At 48.0% G+C, this 19,827-nt stretch overlaps 1 protein-coding gene across 5 annotated transcripts in view; it reads right to left on the bottom strand.

Moving 5' to 3' along the window:
* Window positions 1-19,827, bottom strand: part of LOC141167189 (phospholipid scramblase 1-like) — a 477,203-nt gene that overhangs the window by 124,475 nt on the left and 332,901 nt on the right. For all 5 annotated transcript variants that reach the window (XM_073654619.1, XM_073654616.1, XM_073654614.1 and 2 more), the window contains one exon: window positions 8,254-8,420. In XM_073654619.1, coding sequence (XP_073510720.1) covers window positions 8,254-8,420 — 167 coding nt within the window. The remainder of the gene's footprint in view (window positions 1-8,253; window positions 8,421-19,827) is intronic.

Raw genomic sequence — 19,827 nt, 5'->3', positions numbered from 1 at the left:
AGGTCTTGTCCGGCATTGCTTATCTGTGATAGCTGGCCACTGACACCGGATTGGAATGCTGGACAACAACCTATGAATTTTCATGCTTACGTAATATTAGGTTGGGTAAGCATTTTTCTAAAATATAAAAGCTGTTGAAGAATTCAGTTATGGCAGAAGCATTGTGGACCTATGAAGAGGACGCTCTTCACAGAGTAGAACCTAGTATGCATTCTCTGCCCATCGCTGAGCGCTTCTCCAGCTGAAGTTTCAGGACTGATGATGTACATGCTACTAGGGAAATCTTTTTCTTCTGCTATCTAATAGTAAGTATGTAACCTTTATAAGTATTTAACCTTAGTAACCTTAGTAATCTACAAAAGTGTACGCAATATCATAATATCATACTATTCCTTTGATTCTGTATTTTATCTTTCAAATTAACTGTCATAAATAAAATAGCGTTATATTACAAGTGGTTGCCTTCTTTAAAGCCATATCCGAACCTTATTGCTAAAAACTTGGCAATACACTGTGGTCCGTGATGCAACACCCAAATAATTTTTTTAAAGGGTGTTTATGATGCCCGCAAAAAAAAACATTTTATACAGTATGTTCATGTATACCCCCCAGGGGTAAATGTTTGTCAGCCCATACACTTAGTGCATGGGCATTACTAGTATTAGGGACCCGCTCCTTTCTAATGGGAACATTTTTTTATGAGGCCCTCCTCCACGTCTCTTCCAAGGGGCATTGAAGTGCCTCCAAATTTTTGCCAGCCCTTGCATTCACTGCATAGGCCAACACTATGGGAGACCCTCTCCTTTCTAATGGGAATTTGTTGTTACTGTGGCCCTGCTCGATGTCTCTTTAAATTGTTAGTAGGGTTTTTCCTAAAATTGGTCAGCCTTTGGACTCACTGCATACCCTATAACTGTATAGCAGACCCTCTCCTTTCTAATGGGAACATGTCGCACTTATTATTATTATTAATTTATATAGCGCCATTGATTCCATAGCGCTGTACATAAGAAGGGGTTATATACCAAATACAGATATCACTTACAGTAAACTAACAATGATAGACTGGTACAGAGGGAGGAGGACCCTGCCCTTGGGGGCTTACATTCTACAGGATGGGGAGGAGACAGTAGGTTGGGGGGCTGCAGTAGCTCCGGTGTTGAGGTGACAGCGGGGTCATGGCAGGCTGTAAGCTTGTTTGAAGAGATGGGTTTTCAGGTTCTTTCTGAAGGATCCAGGTGTGGTGGATAATCGGACGTGGTGAGGCACAGAATTCCGGAGGACGGGGGATATTCGGGAGAAGTCTTGGAGGTGATTGCGTGAGGAACGAATAAGTGTGGAGGAGAGGAGGAGGTCTTGGAAGGACCGGAGGTTACGTGAGGGAATATATCGGGAGATTAGTTCAGAGATGTACGGAGGAGGGAGGTTATGGACGGCTTTGTAGGTCAGTGTTAGTAGTTTGAACTGGATACGCTGGGGGAATGGGAGCCAGTGAAGGGATTTGCAAAGAGGGGTAGCAGAGGAGTAGCGAGGCGAGAGATGGACCAGTCGCGCAGCAGAGTAAAGGATGGACTGGAGGGGTGCGAGAGTGTTAGCAGGTAGGCCACAGAGGAGGATGTTGCAGTAGTCGAGGCGGGAGATGATGAGGGCATGCACAAGCAGTTTAGTAGATTGAGGGTTGAGGAAAGGACGGATTCTGGAAATATTTTTGAGCTGGAGGCGACAGGAGGTGGTGAGAGCTTGGATGTGAGGTATGAAGGACAGGGCAGAGTCAAGGGTTACTCCGAGGCAGCGGATTGTCGGTACAGGGGAAAGAGTAATGTCATTTATTGTGATAGAAAGATCAGGTGGGAAAGATATGCGAGATGGGGGAAAGATGATGAGTTCAGTTTTGTCCACATTGAGCTTGAGGTAGCGGGAGGAGAAGAAGGAGGATATGGCTGATAGACATGCTGGGATTCTGGACAGCAGAGAGGTGACATCTGGGCCAGAGAGGTAGATCTGGGTGTCGTCAGCGTACAGATGGTACTGGAAGCCATGGGATTTTATGAGCTGTCCTAGGCCAAGGGTATAGATGGAGAAGAGTAGGGGTCCTAGGACAGAGCCTTGAGGGACTCCAATAGAGAAAGGGGGGATGAGGAGGTAGTGTGGGAGTGGGAGACGCTAAATGTGCGGTTAGAAAAGTATGAGGAGATCCAAGATAGGGCAAGGTCTTTGACGCCAAAGGAAGAGAGTGTAGCTTCGGCGTCCCTGCCTCCTGCTAGGCAGGGACGCTGTTCCCCTCACCTCTCCGCTCCGTGCCCAGCGTCTTCCTCCCGCTCTGCTGGCAGCGCGCGCTGCTTCCCGGGCACTGTGCTTAGGGCGCGCGCGCTCCCCCTCTCTTAAAGGGGCCGCGCGCGCCGTCCTAAGGAGTCCCCGGCCAATGGCCGGAGGACCTCACCATATATAAGGCACCTCCTCCAAAATGGAGGTGCCCGAGCAATGTTGTTGCATAGCCTATCACTCTGCTTCAGCCCTCAGGTCCCGTTACCAGATACCTGCCAGTTGCCTGCCAGTTACCTGCCAGATTCCTGCTTGATACCTGCCTGATACTTGTCTATCTGCTTACATTCCTGCGGTCCGACAGTCTGCCTATCAGCCCTGCCAGTCTGTCTATGGATCTGTTTGCCCGCTCACCTGGGAGCGCTCATCTGCTACCTGCCTGCTAGCCTACCTGGAGGCTCTGCCGTCACGTGCTGTGACCACCTGCCTGTCCAGAGACTCTTACCCGCTCACCTGGGAGCGTCCGCCTGCTACCTGCCTGCTAGCCTACCTGGAGGCTCTGCCGTCACGTGCTGTGACCACCTGCCTGTCCAGAGACTCTTACCCGCTCACCTGGGAGCGTCCACCTGCTACCTGCCTGCTAGCCTACCTGGAGGCTTAGCCGTCACTTGCTGTGACCACCTGCCTGTCCAGAGACTCTTGCCCGCTCACCTGGGAGCTTCCACCTGCTACCTGCCTACTAGCCTACCTGGAGGCTCAGCCGTCACTTGCTGTGACCACCTGCCTGTCAAGAGACTCTTGCCCGCTCACCTGGGAGCGTCCACCTGCTACCTGCCTGCTAGCCTACCTGGAGGCTTAGCCGTCACTTGCCGTGACCACCCGCCTGTCAAGAGACTGTCCCCGTCACTTGCCGTGACCTTCTGCCCTTCTACCCAGAGACTGTTACCGTCACTTGCCGTGACCTCCTGCCCTTCTACCCAGAGACTGTCCCCGTCACTAGCCGTGACTACCTGCCCGCCTACCCTGCGAGCCACCCGCTTCCTTACAAGGACTGCCCCTTTGTATAGTTGCTCAGAGGTTCCACCTCAAAGACCCGTTACAGAGAGGATCTGTAGTAGGAGGCAATGGTCAACTGTATCGAAAGCAGTGGACAGGTCAAGAAGAAGGAGTACAGAGAATTGTCTGTTAGCTTTGGCTCTAAGTAAGTCTTTGGTGATTTTGGTAAGGGCAGTTTTGGTGGAATGATGGGGGCGGATGCCGGATTGTCGGTTGTCGAAGAGAGAGTTAGATGGGAAGTGGGAGGAAAGTTCAGCGTGAACGTGTTGCTCAAGGAGTTTGGAGGCAAATTGGAGCAGCGTTGTGGTGGTTGGACAGTAAAGACTTGCCGATTTTGGTCAATCTTGTTTTTGAAGTGTGTGGCAAACTGCTCAGCAGAGATGACGGAGGTCGGAGGGGGGAGTGGAGGGCAGAGGAGAGAGTTAAAAGTGTTGAATAGCTGTTTGGGATTGTAGGATAGGGAGGATATGAGGGTTGTGAAGTAGGCCTGTTTAGCAGAGGTGAGGGCTGATTTGAATGCGAGTGTTGCTTGTTTCAATGCAGTGAAGTACTTGTTACTGTGGCCCTGCTCTGTGTGTCTTTAAATTCTTAGTGGGGTTTTTCCTAAATTTTGTCAGCCGTTGGACTCACTGCATACCCTATAACTGTATAGCAGACCCTCTCCTTTGTAATAGGAACATGTCGTACTCGTTACTGTGGCCCTGCTCTATGTGTCTTTAAATTGTTAGTGGGGTTTGTTCAAAATTTTGGCAGCCCTTGCAGTCACAGCATGGGCATTACCACTATAGGAGACCCTCTCCTTTATAATGGGAACATTTTTTTTACTGAGACCTTCCTCTTTGTCTCTTCAAAGGTGTATTGGGTTGCGTCCAAATTTTTGGCAGCCCTTGCAGTCACTGCATACGCAATAACAGTATAGGAGACCCACTCGTTAATAATGGGAACAACAAAGCATAGCCAGCTGATGGCTCTCTAACAATAGCGAGGGAAGACTGCTGGCCTTTTAAGAATAGTAAGGGCTGCCTGATGGCCCTATAAAAATAGGCTTTGTGACTTTCAGAATCCCTACATCATAAATGAAACAGGATGAGTCTGATGATGTGTCACACACCACATTGCCAGATAAGGTTGTAAAATGTTAAAATTACATTTCCTGGTGAATGCATTTGTCTTAAAAAATAATGTAAAAAAAAAACAAAAAACAATAGGATCTTTCTTTAGTATAAAAAACAGAGTCGCCAATTTAACCTCAATGTAATCACATTGTTCAGTTCCTGCACCTCCTCCTCCATCTCCGATATGACCACATCAGTCACAAGCTGACAGCACTGCAGCACTGCCTTGGCCAAGCGGCAACAGGCTGTGCTGAAGATAACATGCTTAATGCTTAGGTGGCCAACCGCCCAGCGCTGCAGAGTTGTTGAAAGCTGTAACACAGCAGCCTGATATGTGGCTCTCACCGCTGAACATACAGCCAGGCATGGTCGTGTGTGACAATGGGCGGAACCTGGTGACGGAGAAATGACAGCCGGGGTGGATACGGTTTCCCTCTATGCCAGTCCTTTCACCGAGCTAAAGAATATGGCTGTGGTGAAATACAATTCCCACTGAGAAGCTGTTTCAGAAAAACATTGGGCCCACCAGAGGATTTGATTCTGAGGGCTCACCTTTCTCCCCCGCTCAAGAGCCCCATAGCAGCTGCAAAGTTAGCGCTATCATGAACTCTCCTGAGGTAGAAGCCAAGGCCCACCAGAGGATTCTCTGGTGGGACCGTCCAACCCTGCCAAGAAGCAGTCCTGGCTAAGAAAAGTGTGTGGAAAGGTTCCTGGACACTCTATGGCTGCTTTTTTACTGAGGAGTAAACCCACGCAAACACGGGGATAACATACAAAATCCTTGCAGATGTTGTCCTTGCTGGGATTTGAACCCAGGATCCCAGTGCTGCAAGGCTTCAGTGCTAACCACTGATCCAATGTGCTGCCATTCACCCTCTAATATCTAACAGGCTGGAGAAACTTGCACCTACTGCCACGCTATCTTCAGGTCCTTTGTGAGAAACTAATGTATTTGGGCAGCCACTCAGTCTATCAAATAAAATTCCTGAGAAGGAAATTGGGGATGGCTTCACTACTGGTACTGGGGGCAGTGCTAATATCATGGCGTCGTACCATAGTTTACTGGAAATATTCCAGGCTGGTAGGAGGCAAACAGATTCCCACAGAAAAGTGGCAGCAGTAATGTTCAAGGACCTGTGCTTGTAGAAGATGGAGACAACACTGGGAGAAATAGTGACGGCTGGGGACCGAGTATGGACACCCGGCCACCGCCAGCATGAGGTTGTGTTGTGAAAAGCTTCCACCTCCACGAGCCTAAAAGGCCATATTTCAAGTGCAAGCAGCTGCCAAGAAATCTGGCAGTTTAGTGTTGCGACCTGTCGGTGGGTGGGTGGCTGGCTGCATACTTGCGCTTGCATTCCAAGTAACAGAAAACTAAGCAGATGGTGGCCTCTATCATCATGACCTCACCTCGGCACTATGAACTCTCCTGAAGGAGAAGCCAGGGCCCACCGGAGGAGTCTCCAGTTCTCTGGTGGGCCCGTTCAACCCTGCCGAGAAGCAGCCCTGTCTAAGAAAAGTGTAGGGAAAGGTTCCCGGACACTCTATGGCTGCTCTTTTAATGTAGATCGGACGTTCTTATGCATGTTATTTCTCAAACTGCATTGCAGATAAGGCCATTGTCCAACTCTGTAGTCATGAAATTAAATGCGCAAACAAAGATGTTTGTGTGTTAAAGCACCACCGACAAGTGCGAGTTGATGTTGGACGGCTGCCATTGCTTCTGCAACAAGCTGCATCAGAGGACTTCCTGGGAGAAATGACAACCAGAGTAGATACGGTTTCCCTCTATGCCAGTCCTTTCACCGAGCTAAAGAAAATGGCTGTGGTGAAATACAACTCTCAGCAAAAAAAGCTGTGGACTGACTCCGTACCGTCCCTGGCCACATTCACCTGTCCACGTGTTTGTGGTTAGGGGGTCCTTCCCAGTAAGTGAACTGGGGAGGGCATGGGTAATGTTGTGGGACCCGTGCTTGTGGAAGGCGGAGAGGATACCGGGAGAAATAGTGGCGGCTGGGGTCCGAGTATGGACACTCAGCCACCGCCAGCATGAGGTTGTGGACAGCTTTCACCTCCACGAGCCTAAAAGGCCACATTTCAAGTGCAAGCAGTTGCCCAAAAATCTGGCAGCTTAGTATTGCATCCTGTGGGTAAGTGGGCGGGTGGCTGGCTGCATACTTGCGCTTGCATTCCAAGGAATTGAGTAGGGACAACTGAACGCTGCACTGGGACAAGGACGTGGACGGTGATTGTTGCAAGTCTGCACTGACAGGTGCATGGCGGGAGGCAACTTCGCATGCACCAAGGATCACTTATGATGGGCACACTTTTAGGCAGTGACCTGGGAGTCAGAGATTCTTTCAGAGGTCTTCCCCATGCTGTTCCCATGTCTTTTCAGCACTGTATGCATGTGTCTGATGATGGGTCACACTCCACATGGCCAGATAAAGTTGTAAAATGCAAAAACACTACGTGTGAACATAGCCCAAGGTGTAGAGGAGCATTTTTATGTTTGGTTATTTATTTTGCCTTATATACAAGTCATTACCCTGGAAAGGATGTTCCTTGACATATTTCCCAGGAAAATCCATTTTGGTTTTGTTTTTGTATGTTTTATTGTGAGTCCGTAAAAGTGGCATAATACTCTGACCATGTTGTTGACAGCAGTGATCTGGGAGTCAGAAATGCTTCCAGGGGTCTTCCCCATGCTGTTCCCATGTCATTTGAGCACTGTTCCCATCGATTTGGGCAATTTTTAGACCCTCTGCAGACCGCCGGAGGGAGCCGCCTGAAAAATGCTCAAGTTTCCCATAGACTTACATTGGGCTCGTTGGTCGGGTCGAGCACCCGAGTATTCCAATGTGCTCGACCCGAGCAATGAGTACCCGAGCATTTTAGTGCTCGCTCATCACTAGTCACAATGTTTTACTCCAGTCACCTGAGGGACATAGTTGGACTGCTCAGAGAAAATATTATGACTATAAGCTCATTCACTCGGGTAACGTGCAAACCAGGAAAGGCACAACACCTGCAAACAGGTCCCTGTTGAGACTAGGAAAGTCCCTAACCTGACCTTGACTTGTCCCTGCCTGACTGCGGAGGTTGGCACCCTAAGAAAACGTAATGGTGCCCCCACTCTACATCGACTAACTCTGAATGTCCTTAACTGCTGCACCCTCACAATATAGAATATGCAACATTATAACAATAACTAGAAAATGAAATACACATAAATCTGAGGATGAGGCACAGGCCTATGAATGCATCCAGACAGTCACACAGGAAAGACAGAGGAAAATAAGAAGAACCAAAAAAAACTAACGAAAAATGTGGAAACCTCCCAGACCCAAAACAAAAAGAAAGGGAAGGTTGCTGGGGAGGAAGACTCACAAACAAACTGCAACAAAAGCAGCAGAGATTAACAAGGTAAAATAATCCCTAGCTGAGGAGCTGGATCTCCAAACACCATCTGTCTTGAAATATAGCCAGCAAAGAAGGAAGGTGCAAGGTGAGTATAAATAGCCCGTCCTAAGATGTGATAGGAGAAACCAAACTGGGAAGAGAGAAACACTGGAATAGAAGCGACAAAAGAAAGGAAAGAAAAGACAAGAGAACCATCAGCAGATGGACAGAGACCAAACAGGCTGAGGCTCAGCAAAGAGGGAAACCGACCACATAGCAAAGGTTCACCGTATCGAGTCCAGAAAGTAAGCACATGACAGATAAACTCTGTTCTACAGCTGCTGATGGAGGACACTACGGGGAATACACACAAGACACAGAACTAGAGACATCTTGAGAGATGCCACAGATGACTTACCTGGAGAAGGTGTTCCATACCGGAGGGGAGGCCTTTCAGTACTGGAGTGTCTACTTGATAACTTGGTGGGGCAGATGGTGCACTTGTAACCGGGTGTGCATACGGTGCAATGAGATTGTAGCTCGGAGGCTCATCTTCAGGCGGCTTAGTCTGGGGCGATGATGAATCTGCAAAGAGTTTAGACACTAAATGCCACCCTCTTATAAGGCATCAGAGCCTGGCTTCACTATGAATTGCAGTGGCTTGCAAAACTATTCATCTCCCTTGGCATTTTAATGTTTTGCTACCTTACAACCTGGAATTTCACTGTTTTTTGAGGGTTTGCATCAATTCATGTAAAGAACATGTCTTCATCTGTGAACATTTGGTTTTCTTTTTATGGTGAAGCAAACAACAAATAGGACAAAATAACTGAAAACTTCTGTGTGCATATCTATGCACCCCCCTAAAGTCAGTACTTTGTGGAGCCTCCTTTTGCAGCAATTACAGCTGCAAGTTGCTTTGGCTAAGTCTCTATGAGCTTTCCACATCTTGCTCCTGGGATTTTTGCCCATTCCTCACGGCAAAACTGCTCTAGCTCCTTCAAGGAAGATGGTTTCCTCTGGTGAACAGCAATCTTCACGTCTGACCACAGATTCTCCATTGGATTACGGTCTGGGCTGTGGCTCGGCCACTCCAGAACATTTCCACATTTCCCCTTAAAGCACTCGAGTGTTGCTTTAGCAGTATGCTTTAAGTCATTGTCTTTTTGGAAGATGAACCTTCATCCCAGTCTCAAATCAGTGACAACAGGTTTTGCTCAAGAATATCCCTGTATTTCACACCATCCATCTTCCCCTCAACTCGGACCATTTTCCCTGTCTCTGCTGCCAGAAAACATCCCCACACCATGATGCTGCCACCACCATGTTTTACTGTGGGGATGGTGTTCTTGGGGTGATGAGCTGTGTTGGTTTGGCACCAGACATAGCGTTTACCTTGGTGGCCTAAAAGTTCAGTTTTGGTCTCATCTGACCACAGCACCTTCCCCATACATTTGGGGAGTCTCCCACGTGTCTTTTGGTAAACTCAAAACGAGCCTTACAATTATTGTGTGTAAGTAAAGGCTTTTTTCTGCCCACTCTTCCATAAACGTCACCTCTATTATTATTATTATTTATTTATATAGCGCCATTGATTCCATGGTGCTGTACATAAGAAGGGGTTACATATCAAATACAGATATCTTATAGTAAAGAACTAACAATGATAAACTGGTATGGAAGGAAGAGGACCCTGCCCTTACGGGCCTAAATTCTACAGGAAGGGGAAGGAGACAGTAGGTTGGGGGGTTGCAGTAGCTTCGGTGTTGATAAGAGGCAGTAGCTCCGGTGTTGACGTAGCAGCGGGGTCATGGCAGGCTGTAAGCTAGTTTGAAGAGATGGGTTTTCAGGTTCCGTCTGAAGGATCCAGGTGTGGTGGATAATTGGACGTGTTGAGGCACAAAATTCCATAGGATGGGGGATATTCGGGAGAAATCTTGGAGGCGATTGCATGAGGAATGAAGAAGTGCGAAGGAGAGAAGGAGGTCTTGGGAGGACTGGAGATTACGTGAAGGAATATATCGGGAGATTAGTTCAGACATGTACGGAGGAGAGAGGTTGTGGACGGCTTTGTCGGTCAGTGTTAGTAGTTTGAACTGGATACGCTGGGGAATGGGAGCCAGTGAAGGGATTTGCAAAGGGGGGTAGCAGAGGAGTAGCGAGGAGAGAGATGAACCAGCCGCGCAGCAGAGTTAAGGATGGACTGGAGGGGTGCGAGAGGGTTAGTGTCAAGGTAAAATATATATATTATAGAAAATCAATTAGTTACTTTTAATAGATGACCTAATCAGTGTGAATTAATATAGAGATGATGGAATAATCTATGTGTATGTATGTATGCAAATGTGTATATGCACATGGATTATGTTAATAGTTAATGAATATATAACTAACAGTTCCTATTCTTATTGTAGACACGAACAACTAAATGATTTCCTGAGAATGACGTATGCATGTGCATGGCTGACCTGACAACAGATCAGGTGGAGGTGTTGGTCTGCTTCTTTCAACACAATGTACTTTTCAGGTTATCCCCCCTGTACCCTCCCTTATCTTCCCGTCCTTTGAGGCCCACACAGTCAGACTCTACCAGTCCTTCTCCCTGTGAGTGGCGGTGGTGTATCGCCCTCCAGGTCCCTCCCGTCAGTTCCTGGATCACTTTGCTGCCTGGCTACCAAATTCTCTATCCTGCAACAGCCCCACGATAATCATGGTGGACATTAACATCCCAGTTGGCGATCCTCTTTCCCCATCTGCCGCTCACCTTTTATCACTAACCTCCTCCTCCGTGCCTCCTGCAGACTATCCCTCCTCCGTGTCTCCTGCAGACTATGCACCTTTTATCACTAACCTCCTCCTCCGTGTCTCCTGCAGACTATCCCTCCTCCGTGTCTCCTGCAGACTATCCCTCCTCCGTGTCTCCTGCAGACTATCCCTCCTCCGTGTCTCCTGCAGACTATCCCTCCTCCGTGTCTCCTGCAGACTATGCACCTTTTATCACTAACCTCCTCCTCCGTGTCTCCTGCAGACTATCCCTCCTCCGTGTCTCCTGCAGACTATCCCTCCTCCGTGTCTCCTGCAGACTATCCCTCCTCCGTGTCTCCTGCAGACTATCCCTCCTCCGTGTCTCCTGCAGACTATGCACCTTTTATCACTAACCTCCTCCTCCGTGTCTCCTGCAGACTATCCCTCCTCCGTGTCTCCTGCAGACTATGCACCTTTTATCACTAACCTCCTCCTCCGTGTCTCCTGCAGACTATCCCTCCTCCTTCGGCCTTTCACAGTTGCTAATTCTCCTACACATGAGGACGGGAACACATTGGACCTGATCTTCTCCCGGCTTTGCTCAGTACATGACTTTACTAACTCTCCCCTTCCACTCTCTGACCATAATCTTCTTTCATTCTCGGTCAAGAACTGTGACTCTACTCAAGACCCCCCCACTTTCCACACTTATAGAAATATACGCGCCATTAACACCCAGAAATTTCTGAAAAAGTTGCAATCATCATTGGCCCCGATCTCCTCCCTCTCATGTCCCGACTCTGCATTGAAGCTTTATAATGAAATAATGCTCTGCGCCCTGGATGAAGCCGCACCTCCTACACAAAGAACAATTCGGCATAGACGGCGACAACCCTGGCACACGCCTCAAACACGTCTTCTCCAGAGGTACTCCAGGTGCGCTGAACGGCTGTGGAGAAAATCTAATCTGCCCGAAGATTTCCTCCATTATAAATTTATGCTGAAAACCTATAACTCTGCGCTTCACCTCTCCAAACAAACCTACTTTAACAACCTCATCATCTCACTTTCCAATAATCCTAAACGACTCTTTGACACGTTTCATTCTCTCCTCAATCAAACAGCACAGGCCCCGACCACCGACCTCAGCACAGGCCCCGACCACCGACCCCAGCACAGGCCCCGACCACCGACCTCAGCACAGGCCCCGACCACCGACCTCAGCACAGGCCCCGACCACCGACCTCAGCACAGGCCCCGACCACCGACCTCAGCACAGGCCCCGACCACCGACCTCAGCACAGGCCCCGACCACCGACCTCAGCACAGGCCCCGACCACCGACCTCAGCGCTGACGATCTGGCCAATTATTTCAAAGAAAAAATTGACCATATCCGACAGGAAATTTTCTCCCAATCCCCAAATGTTATGCATGCTCCCCCCCGCCACATTGTATCTTGCTCATTTTCTGACTTCGAACCAGTCACGGAAGATGAAGTGATCAGGCTCCTTGCATCTTCTCGCCCTACCACCTGCACCAGTGACCCTATTCCCTCACATCTCCTTCAGTCCCTTGCTCCAGCTGTCACCGCTCACCTAACTAAAATTTTCAACCTTTCCCTCTCATCTGGTATCTTTCCCTCTTCTTTTAAACACGCCAGCATACAACCATTACTTAAAAAACCATCCCTCGACCAGAACTGCACGGCCAACTACAGACCTGTTTCCAATCTTCCCTTTATCTCTAAACTCCTGGAACGTCTGGTCCATTCCCGTCTAATCCGCTATCTCTCAGACAACTCTCTTCTTGACCCTTTACAATCTGGTTTCCGCTCTTTACATTCTACTGAAACTGCCCTCACTAAAGTCTCTAATGATCTACTAACAGCTAAATCTAATGGCCACTACTCCCTGCTGGTCTCCTGGATCTCTCTGCTGATTCTCCTGGATCTCTCTGCTGATTCTCCTGGATCTCTCTGCTGAGTCTCCTGGATCTCTCTGCTGATTCTCCTGGATCTCTCTGCTGATTCTCCTGGATCTCCCTGCTGATTCTCCTGGATCTCTCTGCTGATTCTCCTGGATCTCTCTGCAGCATTCGACACTGTGGATCATCAGCTCCTCCTCACTATGCTCCGCACTTTTGGCCTCAAGGACACTGTTCTCTCCTGGTTCTCCTCCTATCTCTCTGACCGCTCCTTCTCTGTGACTTTTGCCGGCTCCTCCTCCTCCCTACTTCCTCTTACTGTCGGGGTTCCTCAAGGATCAGTCCTAGGCCCCCTTCTTTTCTCCTTATACAAGGCTCCTACTGGACAAACAATCAGTAGATTCGGTTTTCAGTACCATCTCTATGCTGACGACACCCAATTATACACCTCTGCTCCGGACATCACCCCTGCATTACTACAAAAGACCAGTGATTGTCTTTCTGCTGTGTCTAACATCATGTCCTCCCTCTGCCTAAAACTGAATCTGTCAAAAACTGAACTCCTCGTCTTTCCTCCCTCCACTAACCTACCTGTGCCCGATATTTCCGTTTGTGGCTCCACCATTACTCCCCAGCAACAAGCCCGCTGTCTTGGGGTCATTTTTGATTCAGATCTTTCTTTCACTCCTCACATCAAATCACTCACTCGTTCATGTCATCTACACCTCAAAAACATCTCAAGAATCAGGACTTTTCTCACCTTTGACTCGGCAAAAACTCTTACTGTTGCTCTCATTCATTCTCGTCTTGACTATTGCAACGCTCTACTAATCGGTCTCCCTCTTACTAAACTCTCCCCTCTCCAATCCGTCCTGAACGCAGCAGCCAGGATCATATTCCTCGCCAACCGCTACACCGATGCCTCTTCCCTGTGCCAGTCATTGCACTGGTTACCCATCCAATATAGAGTTCATTTTAAACTTATCATGCTTACCCACAAAGCGCTCCATGCTTCAGTACCCCCTACACCTCCTCCCTTGTGTCAGTCTACCACCCTACACGTGCCCTCCGTTCTGCCAGTGACTTAAAGCTAAAATCCTCCATAATCCGAACTTCCCACTCCCGTCTCCAAGATTTCTCGCGTGCTGCGCCAATTCTTTGGAATGCACTACCCAGGACAGTTCGATTAATTCCCAATACCCACAGTTTCAAGCGAACCCTAAAAACACATTTCTTTAGACTGGCGTATCACCTAAACACACTCTGTCCATCCCAGCTTTCCTCCATATTAAAATCTTCTTCAACTTCGGGTTCAAACCAGCCATGCACATAAAAGCCTCTGTCAGGACTGCACACATACTGGCTGGCGACCAGTCCATGTATTATTATTTATCCTATTCAGTATATCAAGGCTGCATTATACAATATATGTACTTTTTACCTTTTGTGTCTCCCCCACTTCCTCATAGACTGTAAGCTCGCGAGCAGGACCCTCACTCCTTTCGATATGAGATCTGCTTATTCTGTATTGTCTGTACAAGTCCCCCCTAAAATTTGTAAAGTGCTGCGGAATATGTTGGCGCTATAAAAATAAACTATTATTATTATTATTAACAGAGAGATTCATGTTGAGTGGGCAAAGATGGCGCTGAGAGACGACTTCACCCCTCCCATCGGAATTCCTAAGGAGTTACTGAGTGCAAGAGATACATGGATGAGCAAATTGCAGTGTGCCAAGTTATCAGAAAAAGCAATGAATTTTACTCATCCCACCTAGAAGTAGAATACTATATAACCCCATGTCTATGTAATAAAGTATGCCAGGCACGCGGGGTCAACCAATCCTCTATTAAGACGTGGGATATGCGGGGAGCCAACTGCATCGTTAAGCCGTATATTAAGACGTCACTAGGACACGGGTGCGCGGGGTGTTCAGTGCTTCATTAAGTCGTAAAAGAATCAATTCAGTGCTTGGTAGGGAGTGTACGGACCTGTTACAATTCTATTTGTGTATCAGCTGCCTGGTCTGATCATAAGTCTAAGGGGCCTGGAGCCAAATAATGGGGAAACTAAAGACATTGTTTGTGTCGCAGGGGTCGCTCGATCAGGAGCGACAGGACCCCAAAGATATAGCTGCTAGAAGAGAAGGAAGGAAATATGTAGAGAAAACCAAAACAGTAATGTCATTGTGTGGGTTGTACCCGGGGGGTAGATTACAGTACGAGATGTTGAATGCAGCAATTTGTGAGGACAGGGGAAAACTGGAAGATAATGGGTTGTTGCATACATGTTGAAAAAGGTGGCGTTAAGTTTATCGAAAGAAGGGTTTATGGAGATTGAGGATAGGGATAACAAAGGAAACTTAACTGGTTATTTCTATATTAGAGAGATGCCTCCGCCACCACCCTATAATGGCTGCGCAATGAATTGTTGGGTGTGTTCTAATTGTGGCTAGCAGAATCCATTGTCAGCAGATTATTGTGTTGCATGTTACGCGCCCCGTACAGGAGGCCCACCCCTCGCTACTACCCAAGCCACTCCTAGTGCCCCATCCTCATCCGTTATACCCATGTCCGCCCAAAGTGCCAATCCTTCCTGCAGCGGCCATGTTACTGCACCCATTGCATCACCTCCGGCCTCTGACCAGATGTCAGTGGGTGTGCTCCTTCCCAGTGGCACGCACCCTTCCGGTAGTGTGCTTCCTTCCGGTGGCGGCCATCTTGGCGCACCCGGAATACAGGCCGCAATACACACTACACCCGGAGCATCAACAGCAACATTTACTCCTATACCAGTGTGTCCTGTTGTCACTCCGGATGGTGTGTCCCAAAAGACTATGTCCCTCTCTATCCTCATTTGCCTAGTGCCGAAGCTGTATTTAATAGTCCGGAGTTCCGGCAGGCCCTTAAACGAAGGAGAAATACTATTGAACCGGAGGAGCCGTGGGATGAAGAGGCGGCAGCACCACCACCATCACCACCAGCAGTGTCCACACCAATAAGAGATCCAGAAGGTAAACCGGCTCGTGTGACATTTCGTACAACAATATCAGAATTCTCTCCGGATCGGGAGGATTCCCGTGCCACCCTTTCAGGTGTGGAAACCATGGTCAGAAAGAATGATTTGGAAGTCATCAACGGTACTAACAGCAGGTCTGGGGGATCTGGTAACACAGCGGGTGGATGCAATAGTTAATGCAGCAAACCCTAGATTACAACACAGGGGAGCAGTGGCTAAGACTATCGTGCAAGCCGGAGGTAATGCTATTCAGGAAGACTGTAACAGCATTGTACATTCTTCAGGATCGGTCGAGGCAACAGACCTGGTAGCCACCAGACCAGGGAGATTACATGCGGGCTTATCATTCATGCCGTACTTCCAGTGAATGATGAAGATCATCATGATCAGTGTGTGTCACAACTCAGAGCTACAATCAACAATATTCTGAACTATGCTGGAACAAGGAACCTCACTTCTATTGCTCTTCCTGCTAAGTTCTGGAATGTATGGATTTCCTATGCAAACCTGTGCCCAAGCAATAGTCCAAGCTATACGGGAGTATAGAGGACTAACTACTTTGGAGGAGATAAGACTAATCAGCAATGACTATCATAAATCTCAAATTCTCACCCAAGCTGTGGAAAGTGTCACAGCTAGATCAGACTCACTCAGCCGCCAGATGACCTCAGAAGATAACCCGAATGAACTATTTCCTGGACAAACAAGCCCACCTCCTATTGCTGTGTTGCCGGTATCTCCCTCAACATCTTCTCAGTCAGAATCTCCAGTGCCAGATCACCATAATAGATATGTGGCATTCACACCCTCAAAAGTTTATCGAGTGATTAGTCAACTATCTCACCCAGACAGACACCCTATGGCGTTCTACAGAAGAATCAGACAAATGTACAGAGGACCTAGTTTAAGACTAAGGGAACCAATCTGTTATCGTTGTAATCAACCAGGTCATTTCAGAAGAGAATGTCCAAAGAATAAAAAAAATCCTTTTTATGGCTCGATGCCACTCTCCTACAACCCGCAATTTGAAAGAAGAGATTCTCCACGCTACCAAGGGAATCCACGGTACTCCCACCAAGAGTATAGACAGCCATCATGGCGGCCACCACTGAGAGAGTATGAGACAATGCCAAGAGAACCTGTGCAGAATTACAGAGACCAGCCACCGCAACAGATGTACCAAAATAACAGGGATCCACAATATCGTGACAACCCATATCCTCAGAACAACAAAAGGGACCCACCACGCCGGTTTGCGGGAGAAGACAAGAATTACCCCGCATAGGACAGTGGCAAACCCGTGCTCACCTTGACCTCAGTGGAAAACGTCCCCACTAAATCTGGACTGATTTCTACTGTCAAAATAGATGTAGGGGACAGAACTTTACCTTTTCTAGTAGACACGGGTGCAGCCAGATCAGTAATATGGTCAAGAGATATACCCTATGAATCGCTTATATCTGATGATTTCCTTTCATGTGTGGGAGTGGATGGAAAACCACACTCGTCCCGACTAACACTTCCACTGCCTATTGGGAAAGAACAGAAGCTGCTGGCCAGATTGCTCGTTTCAGACACCTGCCCGCTTAATTTGTTGGGAGCAGATCTACTCCAGAAGTTAAATGCTCAGATATCATATGATGAGAATGGAATGCATCTAGATGTCTCTACTCCGTTATCATTAGAGGAACAAGCAAAGGTACATGCCCTCCCATTGTGTGTCATCCAATTTGCAACAACCGCCATACCACAGCATTATCTTGACGGCATACCACCTGAACTCTGGTCTCAAGGTCCTGATAATATAGGCCGGCTGCCTGTCCCGCCAGTCCAAGTTTTCCTGAAAGAAGGTGCACGGATTCCCAGACTCCCACAGTACCCACTGAAAGCAGCCCAAGAAGCGTCATTAGATGCCCAGATCCAAGAACTACTCAAGAAAGGAGCATTAATTCCCTGTGTTTCTCCTGCTAATACTCCATTGTTTCCAGTGAAGAAGAAAACTGCAAGAGGAGAACCGGATAAATTTAGGATGGTGCAAGATCTGAGAGCTGTGAATGCAGTTACAATCCTGGAGACCCCAGTGGTGCCAAATCCACATACATTACTCAGTGAAATACCCCCTGAGGCAACGCATTTCACAGTAATCGACTTGGCAAACGCCTTCTTCAGTGTGCCTCTGCATCCAGACTGTCAGTATCTTTTTGCTTTTACACACAGAGGAGTACAGTACACCTGGACCGCTATGCCTCAAGGAGCTCAGAACTTTCCTCATCACTTCACACTGGCCTTAACTACTTGTCTCCAACTCTGGAAGAGTGAGAACCCTGAAGTCACATTGATACAATATATCGATGATCTACTCCTCCTTGTCCCGATGACCAAACTTGCCACAGGTTCGGCTATTCTTTGCTCCAATTTCTGGCCACCATTGGATGCAAAGTTACTCTGCGAAAGCTACAATGGTGTTGTGCCAAAGTTGTGTTTTTAGGTCATTGCATATCCCAAGGTACCAAGCATCTCACTGAAGAGCGGAAAACTGCCATCTGTGACCCGAGAACTGTTGTGAGGTTAGATAGGGAGTAGAGTCGGGTGAAGATGAGGTCTAGTGTGTGTCCGTCTGTGTGGGTGGCTGAGGAGGACCACTGAGTAAGTCCAAAGGATGAAGTAAGCGACAGGAGTTTGGATGCTGCTAACTGGCGAGTGTCAGTGGGGATGTTGAAATCGCCCATAATGATGGTGGGAATGTCAGCAGAGAGAAAGTAAAGAGGCCAGGTGGAGAATTGGTCAATAAAGGCAGTGATCGGGCCCGGAGGTCGGTATATGACAGCCACTTGGAGGTTGGAGGGAGAGTAGATGTGGACAGAGTGGACTTCAAAAGAAGGGAGAATACGAGAGGGTAGAGGAGGAGTAGGGCTAAAGGTGCAGTAGTTAGAGAGGAGAAGACCCACTCCTCCACCATGTCTGTTACCAGGTCGAGGAGTGTGGGTGAAGTGCAAGCAACCGTAACACAGCGCAGCAGGGGAGGCAGTGTCGGAGGGTGTCAGCCATATCTCTGTGATGCCGAGGAAGGAGAGAGGACGAGAGGTAAAGAGGTCGTGGACAAAATGGAGCTTGTTGCAGATAGAGCGGGCATTCCAGAGTGCTCCAAAGACAGGGAGCAGGGGGGTGGGTGTCAGGGGGAACGGTTTTGCGTAAGAGAGGTTGCGGTAGTTTGCAGTTGGTTTGATGCGATAGTTGGGGAAATTGGTGCAAGGTGCAAGCTGTGGGGGTCCAGGATTGGGAGATATGTCGCCAGCAGTGAGGAGAAGCAGAGAGAGGGAGAGCAGGTGGGAGAAGGAGAGTGTCCGGCTTGTGTTATGTTTTGGTAGGATAGATCTGAGGTTGAGGAGCAGGTCTGCAGATGAGGTCAGGTGGGGAGGCAAGAGGGAAGGAGAGATGATGATTTGGTTAGAGGGTGCTGGGGTTTGGTGATAGCGAAGGAGAGTGAGGATTAGTGGTGCAAAAACAGTAAGAGCATATGTAAGAATGATGAATGTTAAGTGTGAATGAGAAAGAGAATGTAAGTTCAATTAGTAAACAGTTATGCGTACCTTCTGGTCACTTCTGGCTCATTTCTGGCATATTTCATTTTTAGGAGACTTGTTTGGTCTTCATGGTGACGTTTGGAGATCTCCTTGGTCTTCATGGTGACGTTTGGAGATCTCCTTGGTCTTCATGGTGATGTTTGGAGATCTCCTTGGTTTTCATGGTGATGTTTGGAGATCTCCTTGGTCTTCATGGTGGTGTTTGGAGATCTCCTTGGTTTTCATGGTGATGTTTGGAGATCTCCTTTGGTCTTCATGGTGGTGTTTGGAGATCTCCTTGGTCTTCGTGGTGGTGTTTGGAGATCTCCTTGGTCTTCATGATGTTGTGTGGATATCTCCTTGGTCTTCATGGTGTTTGGTCAATAGTGCCTCTTGTTAATGGTGGTGCAGCCTCTGTGGCCTTTCAGAAAAGGTAAAATGTATATACTGACAGACATGTGACACTAAGATTGCACACAGGTAGACGTCCTGTCACTAAGCATGAGACTTATGAAGGGAGTTGCTTGCACCAGAAATTTTTAGGGGCTTCAAGCCAAAAGGGGTGAATACATATGCGCATGACAATTTTTGATATTTGATCCCATAAATTAAATTTTTGCCTAAATTTTTCTCACTTCACCAAGTTAGCCTTTTCGTTCCTGATACATCACACCCAAATCGCTTTGTTCCTTTTGCTCTGTAAATCGCACTGCTAATGCCTCGTGAGGCTCAACGTTACCAG

The sequence above is a fragment of the Phyllobates terribilis genome, unplaced genomic scaffold (assembly GCF_046119375.1).
Source record: "Phyllobates terribilis strain yellow unplaced genomic scaffold, ASM4611937v1 Scaffold_11__3_contigs__length_659146591, whole genome shotgun sequence".
NCBI classification, from domain to species: domain Eukaryota; kingdom Metazoa; phylum Chordata; class Amphibia; order Anura; family Dendrobatidae; genus Phyllobates; species Phyllobates terribilis.
The sequence above is the reverse complement of the archived record's forward strand: the minus strand, read 5'-3'. Positions and strand labels throughout refer to the sequence as shown.